Source organism: Amblyomma maculatum, chromosome 1, assembly GCF_055883805.1.
Source record: "Amblyomma maculatum isolate TAMU_Amacu chromosome 1, ASM5588380v1, whole genome shotgun sequence".
Classification (NCBI taxonomy): domain Eukaryota; kingdom Metazoa; phylum Arthropoda; class Arachnida; order Ixodida; family Ixodidae; genus Amblyomma; species Amblyomma maculatum.
In genome coordinates this window covers 133,006,754-133,032,606 of record NC_139344.1, presented here as the reverse complement: position 1 = coordinate 133,032,606, position 25,853 = coordinate 133,006,754, and the positions used below count along the sequence as shown (strand labels likewise).

Below are 25,853 nucleotides of genomic sequence, written 5' to 3'. Positions count from 1 at the left end.
TCTTAGCTGAGATCCGCAACAGTGTGCCGAGGCAAAGACAAGTCCTCTTGTCGAAACGTTGGTTAGAGCACTGAGGCTACCCTTCAACCCTTATTTATTTTGGATTGTGTTCTTTAGACCTAAAAGTTGGGGTTAGAATTTTCAGTGTTTGCTAAAGACGTATTACGTTTCCTTTTTTTTGGCGATAAAGAACTGATATTTCCTCAGCGGTCAATGTAGAAATCCTGAATGATCAAAACCACTTCGGCTTTTTTGTTAGAAGTCACGATGGACGGTAAATTAACGCGCAAGTTGTAGTGTTTGCAGCTGAGGTAATAGAAGTAATTAATATCTTGAATACAAAACAAAAATCTACAGACAGCCAATCAGGTTCATGTGGAATATTCGCGTCAGCGTCAGTTTTCTACAACGTGCAACATATGAATATGTTATTGCCAATACGTAAAGAAATGACCGAGACACTAATGCTCACTTTGTGATCATTTGTTGTGCTGCGGCGATTTCCTTATAAGAATCCTTCCAGCCCTCAGTTGCCGTCTATGTCACCTGCCGTCATCGACCACCCAGAGACATGGTCGGGATTTTGCGAGGCTTGAAACGGTCGACGCGGACGCTGCCGGACAATTCTAAAGCGATAGCCTTTAATGGCTCAACGTTGTTGTCAGCAAGTGTCACGCTTTTGCGGCGGCTCTGATTGGGCGAGATGGGATGCCGTCATGGAGGTCTCGACGAATCACAGAGTACCACCACAGTATGCGTGAATGCGTGCCTTATTGGGCCATATGTCAGTCAATGATGAATTACTAATTAGTTACTAATTAATTTAGTGATTTAGTATTTATTTAAATAAAGACTATTAATAACTAAGTATTAATTATCAATGACTAAGGATCAATTAATAAATAATGACTAAATTTGTATTTATCACTCAGCGGTTATTGCATAATGAATTGAACAACTACAAATAACGACTTATTAATTGCCAATTACCGATTGTCAGTGACTAATTATCGAGTACTCAATAATGCGTAATTAGTTTATTGGCTGATTATGGCTAATTAGTGATCTGAACTTAGACGTTTCTAGACGTTGTGTAGACAATGCTTGGAACATTGTCGAAACTCGTCTCCACTTGACAGTTCAATGCAATAGCGGAATGTGAAACTAGTCGCTCACTTTACTCGTAGCAGCATTCATCGTACATGCGCAACAGTGGCGTAGCAGAATGCGGCACTCAGGCTTTCGCCTTTCACTGCTTTAGTCGCTAAACTCCCTCGTAATTTTTCCCGACATGGAGGTTCGAACGTTCTCGCATTAAAAGCCTGTTTGCCAGAGGCACTTTGTAATTTTTAAAAGCTGTGAGGCTTCAGACGGTTGACGGCAACGACGCCAAAGCCACAGGACATTTTTTACCCGCTCAGAGGTGCTATAATGCTTTCACTATAGGAAATAACACGAGTCAAAGGAGATAGCTGACAGGCAAACACGAAAGTGAAGTTTACTTCTAAAAACTATGTTGAGCGAGAGGAAGGGGCATGAGGAGGTGTTTGCAGCGATAGAACTAAAGTTTAATATTCGTGATAGTCATAACATTTCAGTTTTTGTGACCACCTGGTACGGTTTCGGGGAGACTGATCCAGTTGACAAGCTAACGTAGCCGACTAACTGCGCTCAAATGGCTATGATAGTGATGAAACATTGCTTAGATGGCTAGCAGTGATGTGGAAATGCTTCTTCCCGTTCTGCAGACACGTGTAAGCTAGTGCAGCAATGCCTAAAGTCGCAGAACTGCACTGCTCATAGGGAATACCATTGTCACATCAGGATAGTGGCTTCCGTATTCAAATAATTTTCAACTGCGACTGACAGACTCGTACTCAACAGCCAGCTGGATATGCCTTGCATGGAAAGAACTGCGATTGTTTCCATTGAAACCAAATTTCGAAAAGTGAATTTCATGTAATTTACCAATTATCTTGCGGTTTAATCCGAAAAGTCCAACCATTACTAATGAAGTGTTGGTAACCGATTTTCTTTGTGGTGCTGGAAAAATGTTTAGGTCCCTCGACCACGCTTGCTTGGGGTTCGCTTGTGCGGTTGATTCCGACAGCCTAAATTTTGCTGCGCTAGAACGCAATTTCTCCAGCGTCTTTTTTCTCTTCTTAGTTACTTTGGGTCACCGTCAGTGATGAGTTGTCTTAAAATTATAACGATAGTGGCGGCAGTAAAAGAGAGGGTACTCTTGCCTGGTAGTAGCCTAGGTCCTGTAGCATGGTGGAATAGCCCATATATAGAATAGAGCTGCAGGGGAATAAGGTAAGAAAATTAGCTGGGGCTTAACGTTTTTAAGTCTGGTAGATTGCGAAAACAATAATAACATATATCGCTAATAACACGTCAACAAAGCGTCTCGTCTTCAAAGTTCAAAGCGTCCATTACATTCGATTCGGAGTCGTCACCGAGTGAGGACGATTCAAGAGAAGCGCGACATGCTCGTCTAGCTGCATCTTGAGTGCACCGTCGAGCGAGACGCTGTTCCCGTTCTTCATCTGTCTCTGTAGCCCGCTGTCATTCCCTGGCTTCATCGAGACGGAGTGACTTTTCTTTCTGTTTATCAGAATGCATAGCGAGTGCCTCAGCTGAGCAAGGGCGAACATTTATATACCCATCGTTTTCCTCCTCGTCCTCTCAATTGCGAGAGAATAGGTTACAGCTGCACCTCCACTCGCTAGCAGCGCGGCTCCAGCTGCAACGCGCCATGCCTACCGACCGCCGCCACCCGACGACTCGACTTGGTAGCCCATCTCTGGCAGCCGGTATGACGTCACAGCCATCTGGAATCATTAAAGGTCAAACGTGCCCACCGACCGTGGCTACGCGGAGGGCTGAAAATGGGAGTAGTATTGCTTTCACAATAAAAGCTGTGCAAGAAAAACTCTAAGCCAGCATTTGTGAAAATAGCCGCCAGTATTTCCCGGAAGAAGGATGTGAAGCAGATTCTATAAAACAAGAGCGAGTTCAAATCTGGTGGCGAAATTTTGAGCGCAACGCGGACGCTCAACTTTCTAATTGCGCGAGCAATCACTGAAGTTTGCGGAGCTAAAGCGCCGAGGGTAATCGTGGTTTCAAATTTTTAAAAAGATGACAAATGCTTGCTCCCATGCCGGCTATGTGCCCTAAACAGAAACCAGGTGTCTATAGTCGCAGTTCGCAAAAAGTTAACTATTGGAGCTCATTTAACCGGCTTACTGGCTACCACGATTAACCCCATTTCTAACTTCTACCAACACTGGTATGATTATGTTAGAAATGGTATCTTTTTAAATTAGTAGTGGGCTTTCCTGAAACGCCTAGTAAACCTGGGCTGCGGTGAAGCCCCCTGATTAATTTATTTTAAAAGTTCAGGTCATTGTGGAGCCCTTTATATATGCGCAGCGCCAACTACAGATAACAGACACTGCTGAGGCTTACCGAAATCTTTTAATGAAAACACATGACTAAGTAGACAAGATAAACAATGATCCCGTTTTAAGCAGATAAGAATGTGCATATATTCGTTCTCAGTCGCAGGCACTGAACCTTTGAGCGGGACGACACGCTATGGTGACTCAGTGGCGAGAGCGTTCGGCTACTGAGCTCTAGGACGATAAGTTGAATTCCGGCCGCGGTAGTCGCGTTTTGATGGAGGCGAAATGGAAGACGTCCTTGTACCGCGCGATGTCAGTTACAAGCAACCTCAGGTGGCGGAAGTGAATTCGGACCTCACCACCACAACGAAGTTTCTTGTAGCCCATCTGTCCCATATACCATATTCTACAATACCACATTATACCATACCATACTTTGAGGCGATACGCATGATGAAGATGGTGTGACAACATGACGGAAATTTTTTGTGTGTGTTGCGTGTTTTGTACGCGATCATGCAGTGAGTTACCTTAAAACTAGATAGAGCAGGTCAACGCACTTGCACTCCTAGCATAGCCATTTGCCATGCAGCATGGACTGCCCTTCAGAAAGTGTCCGCTCACCACGTTGACGACGAACTCGCTGACCTGACCGACATGGTGGGTCGCTCAGTCGATGGTAGAATGCTGGTCAGTTACGAATCCAAAGAATTTTATCCAGCGCCCCAGAACAAGTCAAAATTTTAGAACGCGCCCGGCTTCTGCCCACATTCTGTCTGAACCGGCCCCAAGAAATGTAATATTTCTTATTTTGTCGAAACCGCCATTTATGCCAGTGCACTGACGTTGTTAAGCTAAATATGCGAACATAGTCCCTCTTTCTGCTAAGAGTCCAGCTTTCTTAGACATTTTTTAACTTTGGTTTGGTTTGTAGGTTTTAGCATCCCAAAGCAACTCAGGCTATGAGAGACGTCGTAGTGGAGAGCTCCTGAATTTTTGACCACCTGGGGTTCTTTAACGTGCACTGACATCGCGCAGCATACGGGCGCTTTTCTTTTCGCCTCCATCGAAAAGTAGCGGACGAGGCCGGGATTCGGTACCGCACCCTTGGGAACAGTAGTCAAGCGCCGTAAACACTGCGCCACCCTGGCCGGTTTAGACGTTTTTTAGTTTGAGTAGTTAAGCATGGATGTGAATGAAACATCTTAAGTTACTTTCATAAAACTATTGATCAGAATGATTTATTCTTCCGGTGTATAGCGAAATTTGCCTTTTAAAGGTTTGTATTGCGCTCGCACCATACAGTTAAGTTTGCCGGAATTCCATGGGGTGCGTTCTTGAAAATAAATTGCGGCTATATTTATTTGTAGATATATTGAACGGCGGGTATATTGATCGCTATGGCACACTATTAAGATATACGAAAACTTCAGCAAATTTCTAGTTGAAAAATGCACATGGCCAGAATTTCTGGATATGCTGAGTGTTTATAGTGAAGTAAGAGGCAAACGTGTGGAAATGATTCAAACAACTTTCTGCGCAGAACTACCAGAGTACTCACAGCAGCGCCAGGCATTACTCCGCACGTCATCCAAACATCTGCGGCTTTGGCTTGAACCGAGTCTCTTCGGCTTATGTAGTCGGCAATATGTTGGCGAACCACGGGATTACCTTGGAATATGGCGGAACCTAAAATGGTAACATTTGGCAGTGACGCATTATCACCAGAAGCGTCAAATCACGCGCAATCACAGAGCGACGAAGAAGCTTCCTCACTTTTTCCCCAACGCCGTTGTAAATAAAAGCATCTGACAGTTGCTCTACAATCCCTCCCCTCCTCTCCATGTTGCTGCAGCTTCCAGAGCCATCTGGCGCACGTGGCCCCGAGCGGTAGCATGTGCCGGCGAACGCCAAGTCCCCAGCCCACACGTCCCTAGCTGCCTATAGGCCCAATAGGGCAAGTCTCAAGAGCCGGTTATACTTTTAAAACAACAAAGGCAAACAATAAAAAAACAAATAGGCAACCACCTGTATTCGGAATGCTGGGCTAGCTGTGTGGACTTGCACAATTAAGTTCTACAGGTTCATAAAATTTATCCCCAAGATAGGATATACAGATTGTATATCTTGGCGTCGTACCAAGTCACTTTGTCTTAGGGACGTGGATAGTCACGCATCCGCGCTCACGAACACAATTTCTCCTCAGCAGCTTCATGACACTACGTGACTTGTTAAACGCCCACTTGGGGGTGATCTTCGGTCTTTCGATTCGTTTGCAGACGCCTGAAGCGGTGAAATTTCCCGCGAGGTAGCGCTAAGGAAACTAAAATTTGTGAAAACCTAAAACGACTGTAATGGTTCAACTATACTTGAACCAAGTTTCATGAGCGTAAGCCATCGGCCGCAGCCGCAGTTGCTGTTGCCGCTTTGACACTGACTCACTTCCGCACTCGGGAAGCTCCTCGGCAATGGGCTGTCAGGCTTCTGGTTGTTCAGGGGTTTCTGTAGCCTATCTGGCACTGCTGCGTTCTCCGTCTCTAGCGAGTGTGACTTCCTCTATGCTACGCCGCCGGATGGATTCGCCCGACACTACGATCGCCGATATTGCCCGTACTCATCCGGGTTTAGTATGTGTGTGGCGTATTTTAAAGGCCCTGAATAGCATAATTAAGAACCGATACATAGTGGAAGAGTTTGACAAATAGGCGGTGCCGGACGGCCGCCGCACTCCCGCGGCGTGCGGCGCGGCCCCGTCGACGGCATGAAACGCCTCCGTGCGCCATTTCTCCGCGCGCGGTCTGTTCTGCGGCGCGGGTGAACGACGCAGCGGGCCTCCGTGTCACAGCCTCGCATAGCAGTGTGCTTTTAGAGCGCAGCTCTGGCGCCCGTTCCTGGGTTTCGCGTCGGCGTCGGCCTCGTAACCAGCTCCGGCCCGCTTTCAGCACCCCAGCTCTGCCCCCCTCTTCCTGCGTGGTGCCGACCGCGCGTGTTATCTGATGATTGCTGCGCGCGCTCTCCCGTTCGCCGCTGCTTATACCCCCCCCCCCCCCCCCCCCCCCCCGCTTCCTGCGTGGCGGCGAGGGTGTTCTCCGGGTGCCGTAACGTCGGCTCTCTATCACGATCCCAAGCCGAAACGCAGTCACGTTCTCTTCACTCGCTAGCGGCGTCAGCAGCATCAGTCTCTCGCTGCTGTCTGTTCGTCGCGCAACGTTCCTATGGGGCCCCACGCGCTGCCTCCCGCAACCTCCTGATAATTTAACTACTCTCTTCATTTCTCCGACAACAAAGCTTCTTTCATGACAGTCAAGAACTGTTAGTGGAGTGTTTCTTGAAGGGATACGTGTGAAAAATAAAAAAAAAAAGGTTGTCTGTAATTGTACATACGTGTCTTGTTTGAAAACTTTGCCTCAATTGGTCGAAAAGGTGAAACAGCTGATGAGTTGCGCTCAAATTTCGCATTAGGAAGTAATGTAATCGTCGGCAATTTTTCCATTCAAGTGCGCGTGGATCTCTGTTAAGGTCTGTTGCTTTTAATGCCCATGCGAAAATGTCGTAGCGTGCTTTTTTGCCGTTATCGCGCCTTTAAATATGATTGTTCGAAATAAAATGAGCACCCAAAACTACTAGCTGAATTTTCACTGCCTTGTAGAAACGCCAGCCCATGGCAGTGTTTGATGTTGAAGTTGTTAGAGAGCGTGTGTATTCCAGCATGCCACTTATAACAGGAGTCTTTCCTCCATGCCAATGCGATTTATGTGATTTTGAAGGATAAACAGCGCAAAAGGCGGACAGGACTAAATAACCACGCGCTCGTCCTACGGTTCTGCTCCAGTCTTTGTATGTCGCGCTGTTTACCCTTGAATATGTTTCACCAACTCGCCCGTTTGGCTACAGTGCTCTGTGTGAGTATACCGGCGTTAATCGACAAATTATGAGGTAGTTTTAATAGGAGGTATCACTGAGATCGCGATGATTTGCCGCAACGTAAAACACAGCTCCTGAAGAGATTATTTGTAGAAAGTAATTGGGGCTGGATTGCCTGGACGGGACGTGCAGAAATTGAACATGTGTGCTCGAGTAAGTTCGCAAAGTAAAGAAAATATCGAGACTTTGAATGGGGTACTTGGTGAAAAATTTTCATTGCAGCCTGAAGAGCAATTAAACTGTTTTCTTTTTAGGACTGGACTACACCTGAGCTTGAAATGACCTCTAGGTTTGAGTGCAGCCCCTCCGGTTGATAACCTTCTTATCATATAAGGAGTTTGGTGAAGCTTAGAAATATCATAGAAATAAAAGCTTAATACAAAGCGTAAACGCAGTTTAATTTTTTCAAGGATCTTAATATTCGATGAATTATTGAGTGTAATGGAATATAAAATTGAAAAGGCACCGCAATCTGAGCCGTCACAAGTGCATATCTATGAGGGACAAAAGTACTCATAATGCACAATCATTTCTCACAAAGACGCAGTTAATATACCTTTACAAGCGCAATCACAGAGGACAGAAGGCTGTAAATTATGCCTCTTTAGTGAACTTTGTGAAAAATGCATCAAGTTCACCACATATGGACGTCCCACCTTTTCAGTATAGCAGCGTATGGAGAGTAGCTATAGCTTATAAAACATTGCGCACTTCATGATGAATATCCTCTGTAATGCATCAACTTCCCAGTTCAGCGTAGTTAGCCGGCGTCTGTTTTTCGCATGTAGTTTTAGATGCTCAAATTAGTCTTCTTTTTTTTTTTTCTTTCATGTGTTTAAACAACTAAAATACCTTCGAGCTACGGTTAAAACACTCCACAGCACTACAGCAACCCAGGCGCAGAGCAACTCAAAAACCAACGTTGAAATGAAACGAATTAGCCTGTTTACGCAGGCTGCACCCGCGACGCATAAATATGGCGTCTGCGTACCCCATTCAAAAAAATTCCATGCACCAGCTCCCCAGCCGCGCTCCTCGCTCCTCCTCCCTCTGTCGTCGCGGCACTTTCAAGTTTGTTGCGTCCCAGACGCCACTAGATGGGGGTGGTTTGTAGGCGGCGGCGGAGGAGCGGCAGCATCAAAGAAAAGCCACTCTTCCACTATGTATCGGATCTGGCGCAGCACAAATTAAACTTCTTGATGGTGACGGTGTTCACTGTACAGCGCGATAGCATGCTGCAGCTAGAGCTAGGTGAAGACGACGATGTTTTCTGCACAACGCGAGAGAGTGTTGCAGTTTTACACGATGTGTTATTGGGTGCGGCGATAGCATAGTATCAATAAAGCAAAAAGCGATAATAGCATCACTTGCTGTTGGGCTAGTTGGTTCAAATTCATACTTGGGAACACAGCGCGGAACAGGACGCAACACAAGAGAACGAAGGTAGACAGTACGGCACGCTGAACTGACAACTTTTATTTTCGAAAGAAGGTGACCCGTATTTAAGCGGTACCTACCAAAACACGTCATCAAGGCAGGGAGCTAAACATGCTGAAAAAAACCTTTCTTGAGGAAAGAATTGGCCAAAGACAACAAAAATGTTATGAGGGATAAGCTCTGATAAATAATTTCTGCTGCATGAAAGTTATCTCCAGGGCCGATAACCAAAAAAAAAAAAAAAGAGAGAGATGAACATTTAAAAGCAAAAAACACAACAAAGTTTGTACAAAGAAGAATGTGAACATGGCACTAACCGCAATGAAAAGAGGTAAAAATGTTTGAATGCTATAAATAAAAAAATTGATAGGACTGTGAGCATGACGATAACAGGATAGGAGCCCAACAAAAAACACGGCCAGAAAGAATCACCACTGATAAACGACGAAAAAACACAACCAAAAAAGAAGGTGAAAGTTTTCGAACTCTGTTAAAATCTATACTATCCTGAGAGAAAGGCTACTTCTTTTTTTGACAGTAGAATTGAAGGCATATGCACTGATCATTCATCCTTTGAATGCTCGCAGCTTCAATAATCTCACGTGTTAGCTTATCAGCGTGTCTCCCTATCACTGAGGTTTTTTCGAATTCTCGTAAGCATCTTGATTCCGCATGTTCACAATCCCTACAGTTAATGCCTAGATGGCGCGACTTTTGAACGGTTACACTGTATTTGTGTTCTTTCAGTCTCTCGTTTAAGCAACGACCCGTGTGACCAATGTACTTTTTCCCGCAAGACAGAGGAATGGAATAAATAACCGACTTAGAGTACTGGAACAAAGGGCTGCTGGTGGCGAGTGGTGCAAATGGAATTCCTTATTTTTATTTACGCGATTGCAGAGACGTGCTAAACGCTCTGGGGCACTGAAAACTTCTTCTACACAAACTTTTTTTCCAATTTTCCTCAGGTTGTGGGAAATTTGGTGCTTGAATGGCAGAACAACCAAATTCTTTCTACGCATCTGTTGTTTTCACTGTAGGGATTGTGAACGTGCGGAATCAAGATGCTTATCAGAATTCGAAAAAACCTCAGTGATAGGGAGACACGTTGATAAGCTAGCACGTGAGATTATGGAAGCTGCCAGCATTCAAAGGATGAATGATCAGTGCGTAAGCACGCCTTCAATTCTACTGTCAGAAAAAGTAGCCTTTCTCTGAAGACTGTATAGATTTTAAGAGTTCGAAAACTTTCACCTCTTTTTGGTTGTGGTTTTTAGTCGTTTATCATTGGTGATTCTTTTTGGCCGTGTTTTTTGTTGGGCTTTTATCCTGTTATCGTCATGCTCACAGTCCTTTCAATGTTTTCACATTCTTGTTTGTACAAACTTCGCTGTGTTTTTTGCTTTTAAATGTTCATCTCTCTCTCTCTTTTTGATTATCGGCACTAGAGATAACTTTCATGCAGCAGAAATTAGTTATCAGAGCTTAACCCTCATAACATTTTTGCTGTCTTTGACCAATTCTTTCTTCAAGAAAGGTTTTTTTCAGCATGTTTAGCTCCCTGCCTTGATCACGTGTTCTGATAGGCACCGCTTAAATACGGGTCACCTTCTTTCGAAAATAAAAGTTGTCAGTTCAGCGCTCCGTCCTGTCTACCTGCGTTCTCTTGTGTTGCGTCCTGTTCCGCGCTGTATTCCCAAGTATGATAATTGCATAGTGCTCTCGTGCTCTGGCCAGGGAAGTTGATCTGCTCGTTCTAGTGTGGTTTCGAAACCCAGTCGTGGCAAGTTTCTTGCGGCGCAGCTGGGGATACTGGCACATGCGCAGTACCTAGCTTGTGCAGATCAGGGGCCTTGGAGGATGACGACGATGTTTTCTGCACGGCGCGAGAGTTCAAGGTCAAATGCTCAGAGCCAGACGGCCTTGTGTTTCCGCATGGGAGGAGTAGATCTTACGCTCTGAAAAACTATCTCTGATGCGCAGCTACATATCTTTACACCCACAGTGAGAAACCTAACTGTAAATGATAAACGAAATATTTCACTATACTTACCGAGCTCGACATTTAACCGTCTTGAATTTTCCTTGGTAGCCACATATTGATGTAAATTTAATGTGACCTTAAAACTGCATTTCAAAAATTAATCAAATAGTCCGCTAATACCTTCGGTGCATTCACACACTGTTCTTCGCAGGCGTTATCTGTCCCCTTTTGCCGCGCTGTATATTCTTCTGGCCTAAACTCTGTGCCAGACGCACCACATCCCGCTGTAAAGAGCGTTTTACCAAAAAGGAAAGAGCCACTTTCTTTTCAAGAAAGATGAAAAATCAGCCTCTGCTTTGGTTAAACTTGTACCTGTGAAGTTTCATGCGCTTCAGTTGAATATTGAACTACCTTTGGCAGTTATTAAATGGTTCTGACCGGGAAGAGGCTCTTCGTCACTTTATCACCATTTGTTTTGCAAGATCAAGGTCTCTCTTAGAATGACGGATCAATACTAGCAATGGGCCCGCCGCGGTCCAATACTGTCCCCGACTCATCCCTCCATCCAGTTCACTCTTATCATCCTTCTGTGGTAGCCGGAGTGATATTCGGTTAACTGCAGGGCTATCGTAAACATTCCTCTTACCGCCCAGTATGAACATTTAGTATTTCCATCTATAATAACCTCTAAGCGTGCTTTCTCTCTGATTAAGACTGCTTTCTGTTAGAGCGAAACAACTACTCTAAAGGCTACAACTCCCGAGTTCGCCGGGTGTCGCCGAATGGCTGAGCTCATCACGATGCCTCACCTCGTTTTCTCTATAAGCCTCTGAGTAGAGATAAGGATATTTTCTTCACGAGGCCCCCCTCGTCGTCTTCTCTGTAAGCCTCTGACTTGGGGTAAAGATTAGAGCGGAACTCCCGAGTGTTGAGGGTGTCGGCGAAGGACCTTCATTGCTTCGCAAGATCAAGCTAGGACTTAGCCTTTACGACGTTGATGTAGCTAGTCCAAGTGTAGTGTTTCACAGTAAAAATAAAAAAAAAATAAAAAAAAGAAAACGCCAGAAAAAAAGATGGGAGTGGATTCGAATTTGCCGGTTTCGTGTCCGTGCACTTGGGTTCAGCTATATTCGAGCGTTTTAACCACTTCTTCACCGCGGCGGGTGCCTGACCATAACCAGTTTTAAGTATGGTCAAATCCCCGCCATATTTATCTCTTATAATTACCTAATTCTGTGTTCTGTTTATTTTTGTTGGTGGCTATCTACTATTCTTCAGGCTTGAGCGGCTTCAGGCCGCATCAGTCTTGACTGTTTATGACTGTTACACATTTTCTTTCGAAGAGGCTATTGGTAACCAGCTGTCTGCAAGCCTGGACAGCATGCTTTAAAATGAGCTCCAGCCAGCTCTTGCCCTTCCTCCGCCTAAGCTCTTTTCACGTGTGTTGTCCTGTGGCGACAACGTGGCCATATAGAACAACTCCTTCATGCATTCGCAACCAATTTCCAGCATTACATTGTGATTGTTGTTCCCCACCTGACCGTCCGCTTAGGTTTCTTAGCCTTCAGTAGTACCGTTTTGTTCTGCGCCCAGTTCCTCGAACAGTATTCGTTGTAATTGATTCCCTCCCTACCCTTTGAGCACCGCAGTTCATCGAATTCACCGATAACATTATGACTAAAGTTTTCCCACCCTGACGCTATCATTAATGACGGTAGGTATTCGGGGAATCACCGGGGGGCATTGCCCACCACTGGACAACCTTCTTGGCTGGCATTTTCCTACCCCTTTTTTCTCAAACATATGATGCGCGCCACCATCGTCGAAATCTTCGATGATATCTTTCGCGTCCATTCTAGAGTTGTTGAAGCGTCAGCTACATAAGGAGGCAATTAATGACTTTTTTTTAGGGGTCTATAACGGTAACAGAAAGGAAGATAAGTTTGAAGCAATGAGAAGGCTAATTGAACTGCAGCACTTTCGATGGCGATGATAGCGACAGTAACAGGAGTCGCGCTGAGCCAAGAAAAACGACACCGCATGCTTGATAGTGAAGATGGGAACCGAAAGACATCCCAAGAAGTGTGCACTCTGACCAACCCCTTAAGGAAGCTTTTATTCCATCAATATCTGTAGATGAATTCAGTCTGATGTCCCTCTTATTTCGAGTCAACACTGCTACTACAACCTGAACCGCTGAAGATGGGAAGCGAGTCACTCCCAACCACCGTCAGGCGTACGTTACTTAATAAGCGGAGTTAAAACACTAGAACTCTCAAACTTTGGTCACCGTGTCAGAAAAAAAAAAATATCCAAGCTACCGAAATTTCAATTTCAGACTACTACATGTTGAAAAGAGGGCATTAGCATTAGCAATAAATGGGCGAATAGAAATTTGTGAACGAAATAAATGCGGATAGTAATTAGATGCACGACAAATAAAACTGCCAATTTTAGTCGAGACGATAAGATTAGAGCCCATCAATAAGTCTACAGACTTACCGAGAGACCGTCCAGGGTGAACGTGTAAGAGTTGTTTCGCCCGTTGAATAACATCTTCCGGCATATCCAATGAAAGTTCGGGAAGCATGCATACGCTTGTAACCTGTAAGCAGGTTGCACTTCCAAGTACCTATTTTGTGATAAGTCATCGCAGCACACCAAGCTTCCCCTCACATCCCCACGACGATTCTACCCTTTCAAAAGTCCGCATTTTGAAGGCCGGCTTCTCAAGCAGGAAGTTCTTTTCGCGACTCTATTATTTCCATTGGTGCATTTCGATATACTGCAGCGGCTATGGCAAGAATGGTCAGACATGCAATGTGTCAGGAACGATTAAAATAATCATAGTAAATGTCATATTCAAGATAATAAACCTCGCCCTTCCATTTCAGCTTATTTAATATACCGAGATCTTTTCATTTAACAGGTGTCTTTGTAGCGGGATAGCGCAACATGATGAACACAACTTCCATAGGTACACCTGGTTAAAGAATTCTAGGCATTAGAGACTACCAACGCCCCATTTAAACTCACGAAAAATCTCGCCCGCATAGATGCGCACCTGACTTGTAGAGCTCCTGATCAGGTGCTGGCGACTCGGCTATCTTGGCTCGATTTAGTCCTGCAGACGCGTGCTGCATGGCGCATTTGCTGCTTTCCTGGTGATATTATTGCTGCAAGTCAGTAACATTTGTTCGGCCTGCTTGTCGCTTTACCTAATCAGCCGTGCCAAGGCGCTTTTGCCCTCTGTGCTGTGATGCTCAATGACATGGTGGTATTCGTGACTCCCGCGGCGCTCTTGAGCGTTCGGCCTCTGCAGGAGAAATCGCAACGACGCGTTTCGAGGAATGTGCCATAGCCCTGGTCATAGTTTACACGGTCGCCATTGGGCTGCCCTCCGCTTTTCCCATAGCCATTTTAATCGATTCTCCAGGCGCCTGTCGCGCCTTCATTCGAAACCAGCGGTGCAACGCTGCAGCGAACATTTCGAACCGAATAGACGTGGCCACGCTGATGGCGTCGCGAAGACACACATCCCTTGTTTGAATAGCCTCGTTTCCCCTGCTCATGTATCCCTGCCGACAAATGAGCACGTTAACGCGTTGGCCGAGGCTTCACCAGCCGAGCTTCAGAGGATGAGTTGGTCAAGCCGAAAGATGAACAAGCGACCGGATAACATGGACGCAGTCAAACACCTAATTTTCTAATAAACGTTACAACACTACATACAGACGCGGGCTGACTTTCCGCCTCCGCACTAGCTGCTCGTGAGAGTCTAAAAACGTTTCTCCCCTCGTAACTAACAGATGCCATCTGCAAAATGAGCCCATCACGCTGGAGAGACACATGTCCGGCATTCATGCGACCTCCGTAGGGTAGTGCTCCTCTCCCCCACGGGGGAGTAGACCCGATCCCTAAATGCACATCTGCTTCCATGGACGCTGCTCCACGCGGCTCGACGTAGGATGACCAGCAGCGACTGATCGACCGCGCTGGAGCCATCGCCGCCTCCAGCGAAGCCTTGCATCTAGGGCCAACACAACCCCCCATTTCTATAAACAAGTAATATTTATGCGTCCAACCAACTATCCAGCCATCCATTTAGCCACGCCCGCAGGCATCGATCTACCGTCCGACCACCCGATCGACATCCCTCCTCCAGACAACTCCATCCGTCTGTCCGTCCATGCATCCATGTACACCACGCTGAAAACTGCGCCAATCTCGCAACTTAATGCAAAATCAGTAGTGTTTCTGTCCACCGTGTTATTCAGTGATTAAGTTGCTAGACTGCTGATCCGAATGACGTGAACTCAGTCCTGGCAGCGGCGACCCCTTTCCGATGGCGTCGAAAAGCAGGTGCCCCTGCACTGTGCGCTCTCAGCGCCCGTTGAAGAACCTCAGGTGGTCTAAATGCCTTGAGCCTTCCACAATGACATGCCTCATAGCCCGAAAACAAAAACAAAAACAGTTTTTCTTCGGCTTTGGTGACACGGCTGAGCTCTCAGAGCGTGGTCCCATACCCCTTCGGCTGGCTATTTCTGTGCTGTGAATCAGCGGAGAACGGCGCCGTGCGGCCCTAAGTCCCGGTGATTCAATTTTTTACGTGATACTTGACAGCGTGAAAGCCACGCGCCGCAGAAAAGTCAGTGTAGCCTTCATTGTCTTTAGCAGTGAGTGATAAATCCTGAGGGATTAACAGCTTCATAACGCCACAGCCACATGACCTCGCTGGAGAAATTCAAACAACCCACAACGCTCGTGTTACACATGAGGTCACGCGTGCAATGAGCGCTATTAAAGCATCTCGTGTAATCCAAATTAAGTGTATCCTCATGCCTAAAGTAATTTGACTTTATAGGGTAATTCATTTCGCCTAGAGAAAAATTTATGATTTAGGCTGGCTTGGATTCCACAACTTAAAAGTTGTAGAATAAATCCAGCCTAAATCAGCTGAATGCGCTCCATGACTAGGCCACGCTGGGCACGCGTTTATGGCTTGGGAACCAGCGGTGGCGTATGTGTACGTCGCGCTGGGTTTTGCGTAGCGGGGTAGCTTACGGCTTTATGATAATGAAGTATTGACTATGCGTGTAATTAAAGAGCACCACAGGCCGCTATCTGGTCATACGTGAAGCCTAAGAGTCATTCTGATTTTTTTTATTGCGTTTAAAAGCGTCTCCTCAGCGTAAAGTGTCCCTATACTATTTTCGGCACGTTGTGAAGGCATGGCTGTGGCTCGCGTGTGTTGTGTCCGCATATTGCCAACTTCGATATCCGGAACGAAAATGCCGACTTAGAAAATAAAATGCGCATTCGTATACGACATTGAAGCTCTCTGATTCTGCAATAAAAATTTGTGCCGCAGGCTCCAAACCACATGGAGAGCGTAACTAGTTAATAATAATCATTGCTCTCGTAACTGACTGCGAAAGGCATGTACGCCAGCCCATACCGAACTGTCGCGCCTGTGACGACTTAATGGGCACAGATGAAACAAACAATCCCCGTGGAATAGAACTAAAAAAATATATTGCATTTTCTTCAAGGTAATATCCAGCTCATTAGGATGATTACACTTCAACAAGGTTTTAATGCGGGGAGGATTAGAGTTATGACTAGGGTCCCAGCCGAGGTTGACCGGAACACAGGAACAAAGCGGGTCCGGTGAGGGGCAGTCATCGAAGACGCCCATTTGGCGGCGACAACGACGGGGGTTCTATCCCCATTACGTGCTGCAGCGGTCAGTCACCTCGCTGGGGTGGTAGGGGGGAAGCTACCTATGCTGAGGCGGAGTGACCACGAGGAAGTCTCCCGTATGGTAGGCGACAGTACAGGCTCGCAAATTTTTGCCAAAGAGAACTGCACGCGACATTCCGAGAATGAAGTACCATAGGAAAGTGACCTTTGACAGAGGCGGACTTCTCGAACTTCAACTAGGTGATGAATCTCCGCCATCGCCACCGGTAGAAGGGACCCTCGCCACCAAGAGAAGAGCGACGAGGAGGTTCTAGGGACGCCTGCGGCTGTGGGTGGGCCCTCTGGTGACTACGTGTGTCCCACCGACTGGACAGCCTGACATGAACTCTATATCCCCAGTTCCCTATAGCTAACGACAACAAGCAGTATTTAAGAGGTGGAGTTGTATTCACCACAAGCACCTGTTCTGCTCTCTCGACCTGTACATACTTCAACATGTAAGAAAGTTGTAGATAAAAGCCTCTCTTTACCTTTCTTTGCCTCCCTCCCCGACTGCTCCTGCCTGGATGCCTCGTCTGCTCTTGGCCGGTCTGCGATGAAGCCTAGTCCCCCGAACCGCGATCGCATTAGTAGCACAGTTGTTTCCCATGGTTTCAGCCCCGCATTTGTCGAATTCTCGCAAGACATCTTATTTCAAGCCCGATTGTATTCTCTAATTGGCATCATCATCATCATCATTAGCAGCAGCAGCAGCAGCAGCAGCAGCAGCGGCAGCGGCAGCGGCACCGGCGGCGGCGGCGGCGGCGGCGGCGGCGGCGGCGGCGGCGGCGGCGGCGGCGGCGGCGGCGGCGGCGGCGGCGGCGGCGGCGGCGGCGGCGGCGGCGGCGGCGGCAGCAGCAGCAGCAGCAGCAGCAGCAGCAGCAGCAGCAGCAGCAGCAGCAGCAGCAGCAGCAGCAGCAGCAGCAGCAGCAGCAGCAGCAGCAGCAGCAGCAGCAGCAGCAGCAGCAGCAGCAGCAGCAGCAGCAGCAGCAGCAGCAGCAGCAGCAGCAGCAGCAGCAGCAGCAGCAGCAGCAGCAGCAGCAGCAGCAGCAGCAGCAGCAGCAGCAGCAGCAGCAGCAGCAGCAGCAGCAGCAGCAGCAGCGGCAGCAGCGGCAGCAGCAGCAGCAGCGGCAGCAGCGGCAGCAGCAGCAGCAGCAGCAGCAGCAGCAGCAGCAGCAGCAGCAGCAGCAGCAGCAGCAGCAGCAGCAGCAGCAGCAGCAGCAGCAGCAGCAGCAGCGGCAGCGGCAGCAGCAGCGGCAGCAGCAGCGGCAGCAGCAGCGGCAGCAGCAGCGGCAGCGGCAGCCTGACTATACCCACTGCAGGGCGAAGGCCTTTCCCATATTTCTCAAATTAACCCGGTTCTGTGCTAGATGCATTGACTTCACCCCTGCAGACTTCTTAACCTCATCCGCCCACCTAACTTTCTGCCCTCCCATGCTATTGCTTTAATTCTCTTGGAATCCAGTTTGTTACCTTAAAGGGACACTAAAGAGAAAACTGAAGTGGGCTTGCACAGATGGAATGCCAATTCCTGATTACAAAAAATCCACTCTTACTGAAAACAGAGCTGTTGTAAGGTAGTAAAGAGGAAGAACAGAAATACAGGTATCGCCGCCACAGCCGAAACTCGCAACTACAAATCACGTGACGCGCTAGGGAACCGGAGGCTGACAAATGCAAATTACGCTGCCCGTTTGAATGCGGTCGTTGGTTTTGTCTCGAATATAATAACACGCTTTTATCAAACGTAAACGACGGCGAAAATACGTTGCAAGGCAAATACAAAAATGTACTTGGAGGCGCCACAGGCGCCCACTTCAGTTTCGGTTATGTTTCGGCTGAGGCATTTCGTGCGCACTCGGATAGTTTCAAGTTTGGACCTGCAGCGCCTGAATTACGAGCTTGGAGCAGCAGATGCGCCTGGCTCGTTCACATTTGAGCATTCGGAGGCGAGAGCGAGCGAAATCCGCTGCCGCCGACACGCTCCTTCGTTCACACTTCTGAGCCAACATATCGCCGCCGTCGCCGCTTCGACTGCGAGCTCGCGTTAACCCTGACCTGACCGCTCGACTGCAGCTACGTACTCCACGAAAAGCATACATATGCTAAGTACCGAAGGAAAAACGCATTATCATTCAATTGTTCACTAAATCATGGCACATCTGACCAACACATACTGCGGCAACAAGAGCTTCAACGTGCTATTTGCAGGCATCGTAAACAAAAGGGGCACACTCACACCAAGGAGAGCGTCGGTCTTATTCCAAATGTCATTGTTCCCCTACCTTGACTATTGCGCTGGTCGCCCGGCGGAAAAAGGGCCTCGGGTAAAAAGTGAAAACTGAAAAATAACGAAGCACCACAAATATATTACAAAACGTGAAAAAAAATCCGGTTTGTAGAAGAAAAGAAACTGTCACAAGCAGTTGGATTCTAACTGGCCTCTGCTTGCTCCGTAACGTTCGGCGCTAACCGCTCGGCTACGCCCGCAATTCACAGCGCTGGCTAATTTAGTGGCGCCAGCTCTTCGGTCATGCTCTGCTATCGTGTACGTAATTTTCGCTGAACACGGAGCTGTAGCACAAACCTTGAAGGAAAAAAGTGCGACGAAGCTTCAAAACTGGCAAGCGCCGCAGCGAGGACACTATTTTGCTGGTAACTAAATCTTATTTGTATGTAAACATTTCGGGAAGTGTTGCGATGACCGAGGGCTCGGTTTGTTTATACACAGTGCAAGAAGGAGCGCAAAAGCTTGATAAACATGTAAAGTTTTGTGATTTACAAGCGCTCTATGTTTTTTCTTCTTCCTTTATGGGCCCATCACTCGGTAAATTACTCTATTCATCGTTTTATTTATTTCGGCTTTGGCCGTCATTGCGAGTACGCTGTTGCCATGTTGGCCCCTGCTAACCGGCCGACGCCGCGGAAGAGCCGCGGGCCGCGCCGGCTCGCTAGCAATCCCGGAGTCTCCGCTTGCGTCATAATGTGCGTCACTCTACTCCGATTACGTAGTCGGAGGGAACAGTTTGAATTCGACCGGCGGGAACAAGAAAAAACCTCAACTTCTTATCGCAATATCTCAGTAATTATTCGATTTTTTGCAGCAGGATATGCGGCGTAGTTTATTAGATTTTTGTAGTTTATGTAGTTTATTAGATTTTCATAGCAAATGTAGTTTATTAGATTTTCATAGCATCTTTGGGTGCCTTTGGTGTCCCTTTAAGCGACCATCGGTTATCCTCTCTTCTCACTACATCTTCTGCTCATGCCCATTTTTTTCTTAATTTCCACTAGAATGTCAGTAACTTATTTCTCTGACCAACATTGCATGCTTCATATCTCGTAATGTCATCCCTATAATTTTTCGTTCCCTAGCCCTCTGCGTTGTCCTCAACTTAAGCAGAACCCTCTTGGTTAGCCTCCACGTTTCAGCCCCATAGGTGAGTACAGGTAAGATGCAACTGTGGTATACTTTCCTCTTGAGCGATACCGGCAAGCTGCTAGTGATAATCTGTGAGTACTTGCCAAATGCACTCCATTCCAATCTTATTCTTCTTATTTCCTTTTGATGGTCCGGATCTGCGGTTACTACCTGTCCTAAGTAGACATATTGGCTTATTACCTCCAGTGCTTCGCTACCTAACGTAAATTGCTCTCCCGAGGCTGTAGAACATTACCTTAGTCGTCTGCATATTGATTTCCAATCCTACCTTTCTACTTTTCCTGTCTAAATTACCTATCATTCTTTGCAGTTCATCTCCTGAGTTACTTAGCAAGGCAATGTCATCAGCAAATCTCAGGTTACTGAGGTATTCTCCACCTACCATTATCCCGAACTGCTCCCACTCCAAGTCTCTGAATACTTCCTCTAAGCAAGCTGTGAATAGTTCTGGTGAGATCGTGTCTCCTTCCTAACACCTTTCTTTATCAGAATTTTGTTACTTTTCTTATGCAGAACTATGGTTGCTCTGCAGCCACTATAGATATCTTCCAGCTCTTTAACGTACGGCTCGTCTAACCCCTGATTTCGCAATGCCTGCATCACCGCCGAGGTTTCTACTGAGTCAAATGCTTTTTCATATTCAATGAATGCTATGTGTAAGGGCTGGTTATATTCCGATCATTTTTCTATCACCTGCTTGATGGTATGGATATGATCGACAGTAGAGTATCCTTTCCGAAAACCTGCATGATCTTTTGCTTGATTGCAGTCTAAGGTTGTCCTGGCTCTATTAGCGATTACCTTAGTAAATACCTTATGCGTAACAGACAGTAAGCTGGTTGGTCTGTAATTTGTAAGGTCCTTAGCATCCTCTTTCTTACGAATGAGGCTAATGCTTGCGTTCTTCCGTGGTTCCGGTATCGTCGATGACACCAGGCACTGCATATACAGGGTGGCCAGTTTTTCTAGCACGATCCCCCCCCCCCCCCCCCCCAGTCCTGCAGCGAATCTGTAATTATCTGTTCCTCTAAAGCTGCTTTCCCCCTTTTCATAGTTTCCATCGCTTTCTTAACCTCGTCCTTCGTCTGACTGTTTTTCCTTTCCGTCAATCTCATTACCTTCCTGACTACTTTTGCTACTGTAGAGATCAGCATAGAACTCCTCGGCTACTTTGACTATCTTGTCCATATTCGGGATGACGTTGCCCGCCTTATCCCTTAGCGCATAGATCTAATTTTTGCCTATGCCCAATTTGCCTTCACCGCTTTAAGGCTTCCCCCGTTCTTTACAGCATACTCAATTTTCTCTTTGTTATACTTCCTTATATCTGCCGCTTTGCGCTTATTGATTGAATTTGATACCTCTGCCAATTCTATCTGGTCTGCTGGATTGGAAGCTTTCATACTCTGACGATTGGTGTTGGGAAATAAATTGGTGTTTAAAAGGTTGATCAAATGTTCCATCTCCTTAGATAACTTACAGGTTTCCTGTCTAACTATGCTACCGCCTATTTCTACAGCGCACTCAGTAATGATATCTCTGAAAATATTATTTATTCCTTCTACGGTAATGTGGCCATCCTCGATTAGAGCTGAATATCTATTGTGTAGCGAGATTCTGAACTCTTCTGCCCTGCCCGTCACCGCTAATTCGTTGATGGACGTCTTTTTTACTAATATATTGCGTTCCTTCAGATTTAGACTAATTCGGCAACTCACCATGCTGTGGTCGCTGCATTCCACTTTCCCGATTACCTCTACATCTTGCATAACGGCGGGGATTGAACACGATATAAAGTCAATTTCATTTTTAGTCTGCCCGTTAGGACTCTTCTATGTCCATTTCCGGTTCTTCCATTTGCTGAAGAAGGTATGCATTATTCTTAAGTTATTGCGCTCTGCAAACTCAACATAACTCCCCCTGCTATTCCTAGAACCAATGCCATAGTCACCTACTGCCTGATTTCCTGCCTGCTTTTTCCCTACCTTGGCATTGAAATAGCCCATTAGTGCAGTATACTGCGTCTTTTCTCTTCGCAATGCCAATTCTACTTCTTTGTAGAAGCTTTCAACTGCCTGGTCATCATAACTACATGTAGGTACATAGGCCTGTACAACCTTCAGTGTATACCGCTTGTTAAGCCTGATTACGATGCCTGCCATCCTCTCATTGATACTATAGGATTCATCTATATTACCCCCTATATACTTATTGACAAGGAAACTTACTCCTAGTTCTCGCCTCTCCGGTAAACCTCGATAACACAGTACATGCTCATCCTTCAGTATAGTATATGCCTCATTCGGTCTCCTAACCTCAGTAAGCCCTATGATATCCCATTTCATACCCTCTAGTTTCTCTAACAGCACTGCTAAACTAGCTTCACTAGCTAAGGCTCTAGCGTTAAACGTTGCCAGGGTCAGTTTCCAAGCGGCCTGTCATTGAAATGGTGCGTGCATTAATACATGTCCCAAGCAGGGCCATCAGTGTTGCTTATAGAGTCTAACTGGTCGAGGATCGCGTTACGCTCTCATCAGACACGGCCGTGTCTCGTGGCAGGAGACGCCGGCTGGATATGGCGGTCTCTGTCCGGCCACCTTCGACGGCTTGAATGCGAACCAGCAGTTATAATTAGTCACTTAAAAATTAGACAGAAGACACAGAAGACGCATGATACACAATTCGACTATTACGCGGTGAAAAGTTCACCGAGGTTTTTCCTTCGTGTGCTAGCGACCCTTTGCTGGTTTACTTGGGTGTGCGGGTACAAAATGTGTTCATACGGCAACCCCTGTGAAGATGTATAATCTTCTCCACACACGTTATCATGCAATAATGTGCCAAGTACTTTTTCTACGCCATGAGATTGAAAAAAAAAATGACTTAGTCTTCAAAACAACAGGAATTGTTGTGATCAATATTATGATATGTCTTACCTGACGAAGAAACGTAATAGATCTAAAGCCCATCCTTTGAGCATCGCTGATATCACCCCGGATGAGGTACGGAAAACCGAGGCTTTTACCCTGGTTTAAATTGTGAATAAAAAAGGCATTAAAAAGTCAACTGACACGAAGTATTCTCACGTGTTAAAGAAATCCGAGAGGTCGATAATGAAAGTCGAAAGACAGTTAGCAAGCCCTGAAGAGGTTTGCCATTATTTATGGTGTGTTGCGCTAACTATCCGTTGTAAAACCTTCAAAATACCCTATATTATGAATTACTAAAATAATGCAGGAGTGCTGGTGAGCCGCACCTACCCCACAGTGATCTGAAGCGAAAGCATGATGTCACATTAAGCATTTTTTGAAGGTCAGTCGAGAGAGGAGCGGGACATCAGTGTCTTTAGGAACATCCCTTCTAGGCTGTTCAATCCGCATAGTTTTCGTTATAGTCTCCTCGCTTTGCTTATGCTGGGCAATAAGAAAGCGCTGTGATTCAGAGGAGTCTCAAGGTTGTAAGTGCCCACTTACCTCCTCGAGTTGGTCTTCCACTTCACGTATCAACACCTGCATGTATCGAAATATAGGGTAGCCCATGCCCACCAAACCAATTTCGTTCTCACTCATTTGCAGTCGGCTACAGTTTGATGTGTTAGAAAAATTCCCGGTGTAGGTGTGATCCCCTTCTCTTTAAAAGGAAGCTCAAGCTCAGAGCGCTGCTTTCTTTACTGGCGCCGACTTTTCTCTGGAGCGGAAGTTGAATAAGAGATTGAGCTCATGGCACAGTCCGCCAAATGGCGCCACTAAATATACTGGCGTTTTCATCGAAACAAGTGCGCATTCATGCCGAATAAGAGTAGAGGCTTTATTAACGTCAACGTACTCATATCCTGTCAGACCTGCTATATGAACATGGCGCAGGCAGATACTTTTGTCTTGTTCTTTTATGCCTCACTATACTTACTTATTCCCGCCCCGTCACATACCGACAAAATGCGTTCCGAGTCATCTGTCCTTCAGGTGACCTCGAACCATGCGCTGATGGCAACGAACGCGTCAGGAAGTCGGCAAATGTCGTTCGTTCGCACAGCAAGGACGCTGGAGCTCGTTTTTAGCTACGGTGCACATCAGCCAAACGCTCACAATATTTACGCGCTAAACAGCAGCAAGCATACATGAGGACATTTGTAATAGAAACAACAAGGGCAAAGTTAATATGAAAGACGCACTAGAACATCAGGCTTCGCATTTATGGGAAAACAATTTTAAAAGCCAGCAACTTGGAATGGGAGCAGTTAGGGATAAGGGTAGATGGAGAATACCTCAGTAATCTGCGATTTGCTGATGACGTTGCCTTGCTAAGCAACTCGGGGGATGAACTGCAAATAATGATTGATGACCTAGACAGAAAAAGTAGAAAGGTAGGCTTGAAAATCAATATGCAGAAGAGTAAGGTAATATTCAACAGCCTCGGGAAGGAACAGCAGTTTACTTTAGGTAGCGAAATACTGGAAGTAGTAGGCGAATATGCCTACTTAGGACAGGTAGTAACCGCAGATCCGGACCATGAAAAGGAAATAAGAAGAATAAGATTGGGATGGTGTGCATTTGGCAAGCACTCGCAGATTATGACTAGCAGCTTACTGGTATCGCTCAAGAGGAAAGTATACAACAGTTGCATCTTGCCTGTACTCACCTATGGGGCAGAAACGTGGAGGCTAACCAAGAGAGTTCTACTTAAGTTGAGGACAACCCAGAGGGCTATGGAACGAAAAATGGTAGGGCTAACATTAAGAGATAGAAAGCGTGCAGAGTGGGTCAGAGAAATAACTCAAGTTACCGTCATTCTAGTGGAAATTAAGAAGAAGAAATGGACATGGGCAGGACATGTAGTGCGAAGAGAGGATAACCGATGGTCACTGAGGGTAACAAACTGGATTCCAAGGGAAGGAAAGCGTAGCAGGGGGCGGCAGAAAGTTAGGTGGGCGGATGAGATTAAGAAGTTCGCAGGGGTCAAGTGGAGGCAGCTAGCACAGAACCGGGTTAAGTGGAGAAATAAGGGAGAGGCCTTCGCCCTGCAGTGGGTATAATCAGGCTGATGATGATGAATAATGGTATATTTATTCATTTACAAACAGTGAAGGCAATTCGCCATACGAAGCTAGCAGACAGAGCTAAGTGTTTTGTCATTACAGGAGGAGGCTGAAAATGGCGCTGCCGCTGACGGCAGCACCTAAGATCTCGTAAATACTACTTAGAGGAGTGTCCGCGGTAATATAAATGTATATAACATTGGTACCGATTGGTCGCATTCTTCTGACAAATAACAATTACGCTTACAAAAATACTCGCTGGATTAAGCATGCTTCTCGGCGCGCATCTCAGTGGCATGGAGAGATGCCATATTGTGGTCAGGTGTGCCTTAAATACTTTCATTTTAGGTTCGCGATCAAGAATGCTATTACTGTCTAAGAAGAGGTTTAAATTGTACGACTTTCCATTTTGAATTTGTGTGGCTTCATATATAAACCAGTAGATGCAGTGCTTGCGAAGAAAAGCACAATGCAGCGACAGGCGGTAGGCGATTCGGATACAATTTTTTAAACAGAGTACTAAGAGGAGACATTTTGGCACTTTCATGTGCTGGTACTATGAGCAAAGTACACAGAGGTGAATAAAACTCGGGACTCGAAGACAAAAGAGAAGCTTACGGATGAATATTTTCAACAGTCATGTTGCAATTGCAAGTGAAAACTTCCGTACACACGTCCTATAACTACCGGTGCGAGACCGTGCTTCGAGCTGTCGTAAGTTGCCTAGTCGCGCTTTCAGCATGCGGGATTTTTTTCACCTCGCAAGGACTCTCAAGAAGGTCTACCAGCCTGGCAGCAGTCATTGTGGCAGCATGTATTCACTGATATTCTGCGATGAACGCCACAACTTGCTATCCTTCCTTTTACTAATTATGTCAAAAA

At 46.2% G+C, this 25,853-nt stretch overlaps 1 protein-coding gene across 1 annotated transcript in view; it reads right to left on the bottom strand.

Annotated features, from left to right (window-relative positions):
- Positions 1–23,490, bottom strand: part of LOC146203958 (alanine aminotransferase 2-like) — a 52,277-nt gene extending 28,787 nt beyond the window's left edge. Inside the window, exons 1-5 of the mRNA XM_084603772.1 lie at positions 23,410–23,490; positions 22,873–22,962; positions 13,255–13,357; positions 4,940–5,096; positions 2,247–2,301 (exon numbers count right to left, since the gene is read on the bottom strand). Coding sequence (XP_084459898.1) covers positions 2,247–2,301; positions 4,940–5,096; positions 13,255–13,357; positions 22,873–22,962; positions 23,410–23,475 — 471 coding nt within the window. The 5' untranslated portion in view covers positions 23,476–23,490. The remainder of the gene's footprint in view (positions 1–2,246; positions 2,302–4,939; positions 5,097–13,254; positions 13,358–22,872; positions 22,963–23,409) is intronic.
- Positions 23,491–25,853: the final 2,363 nt, after the last annotated feature.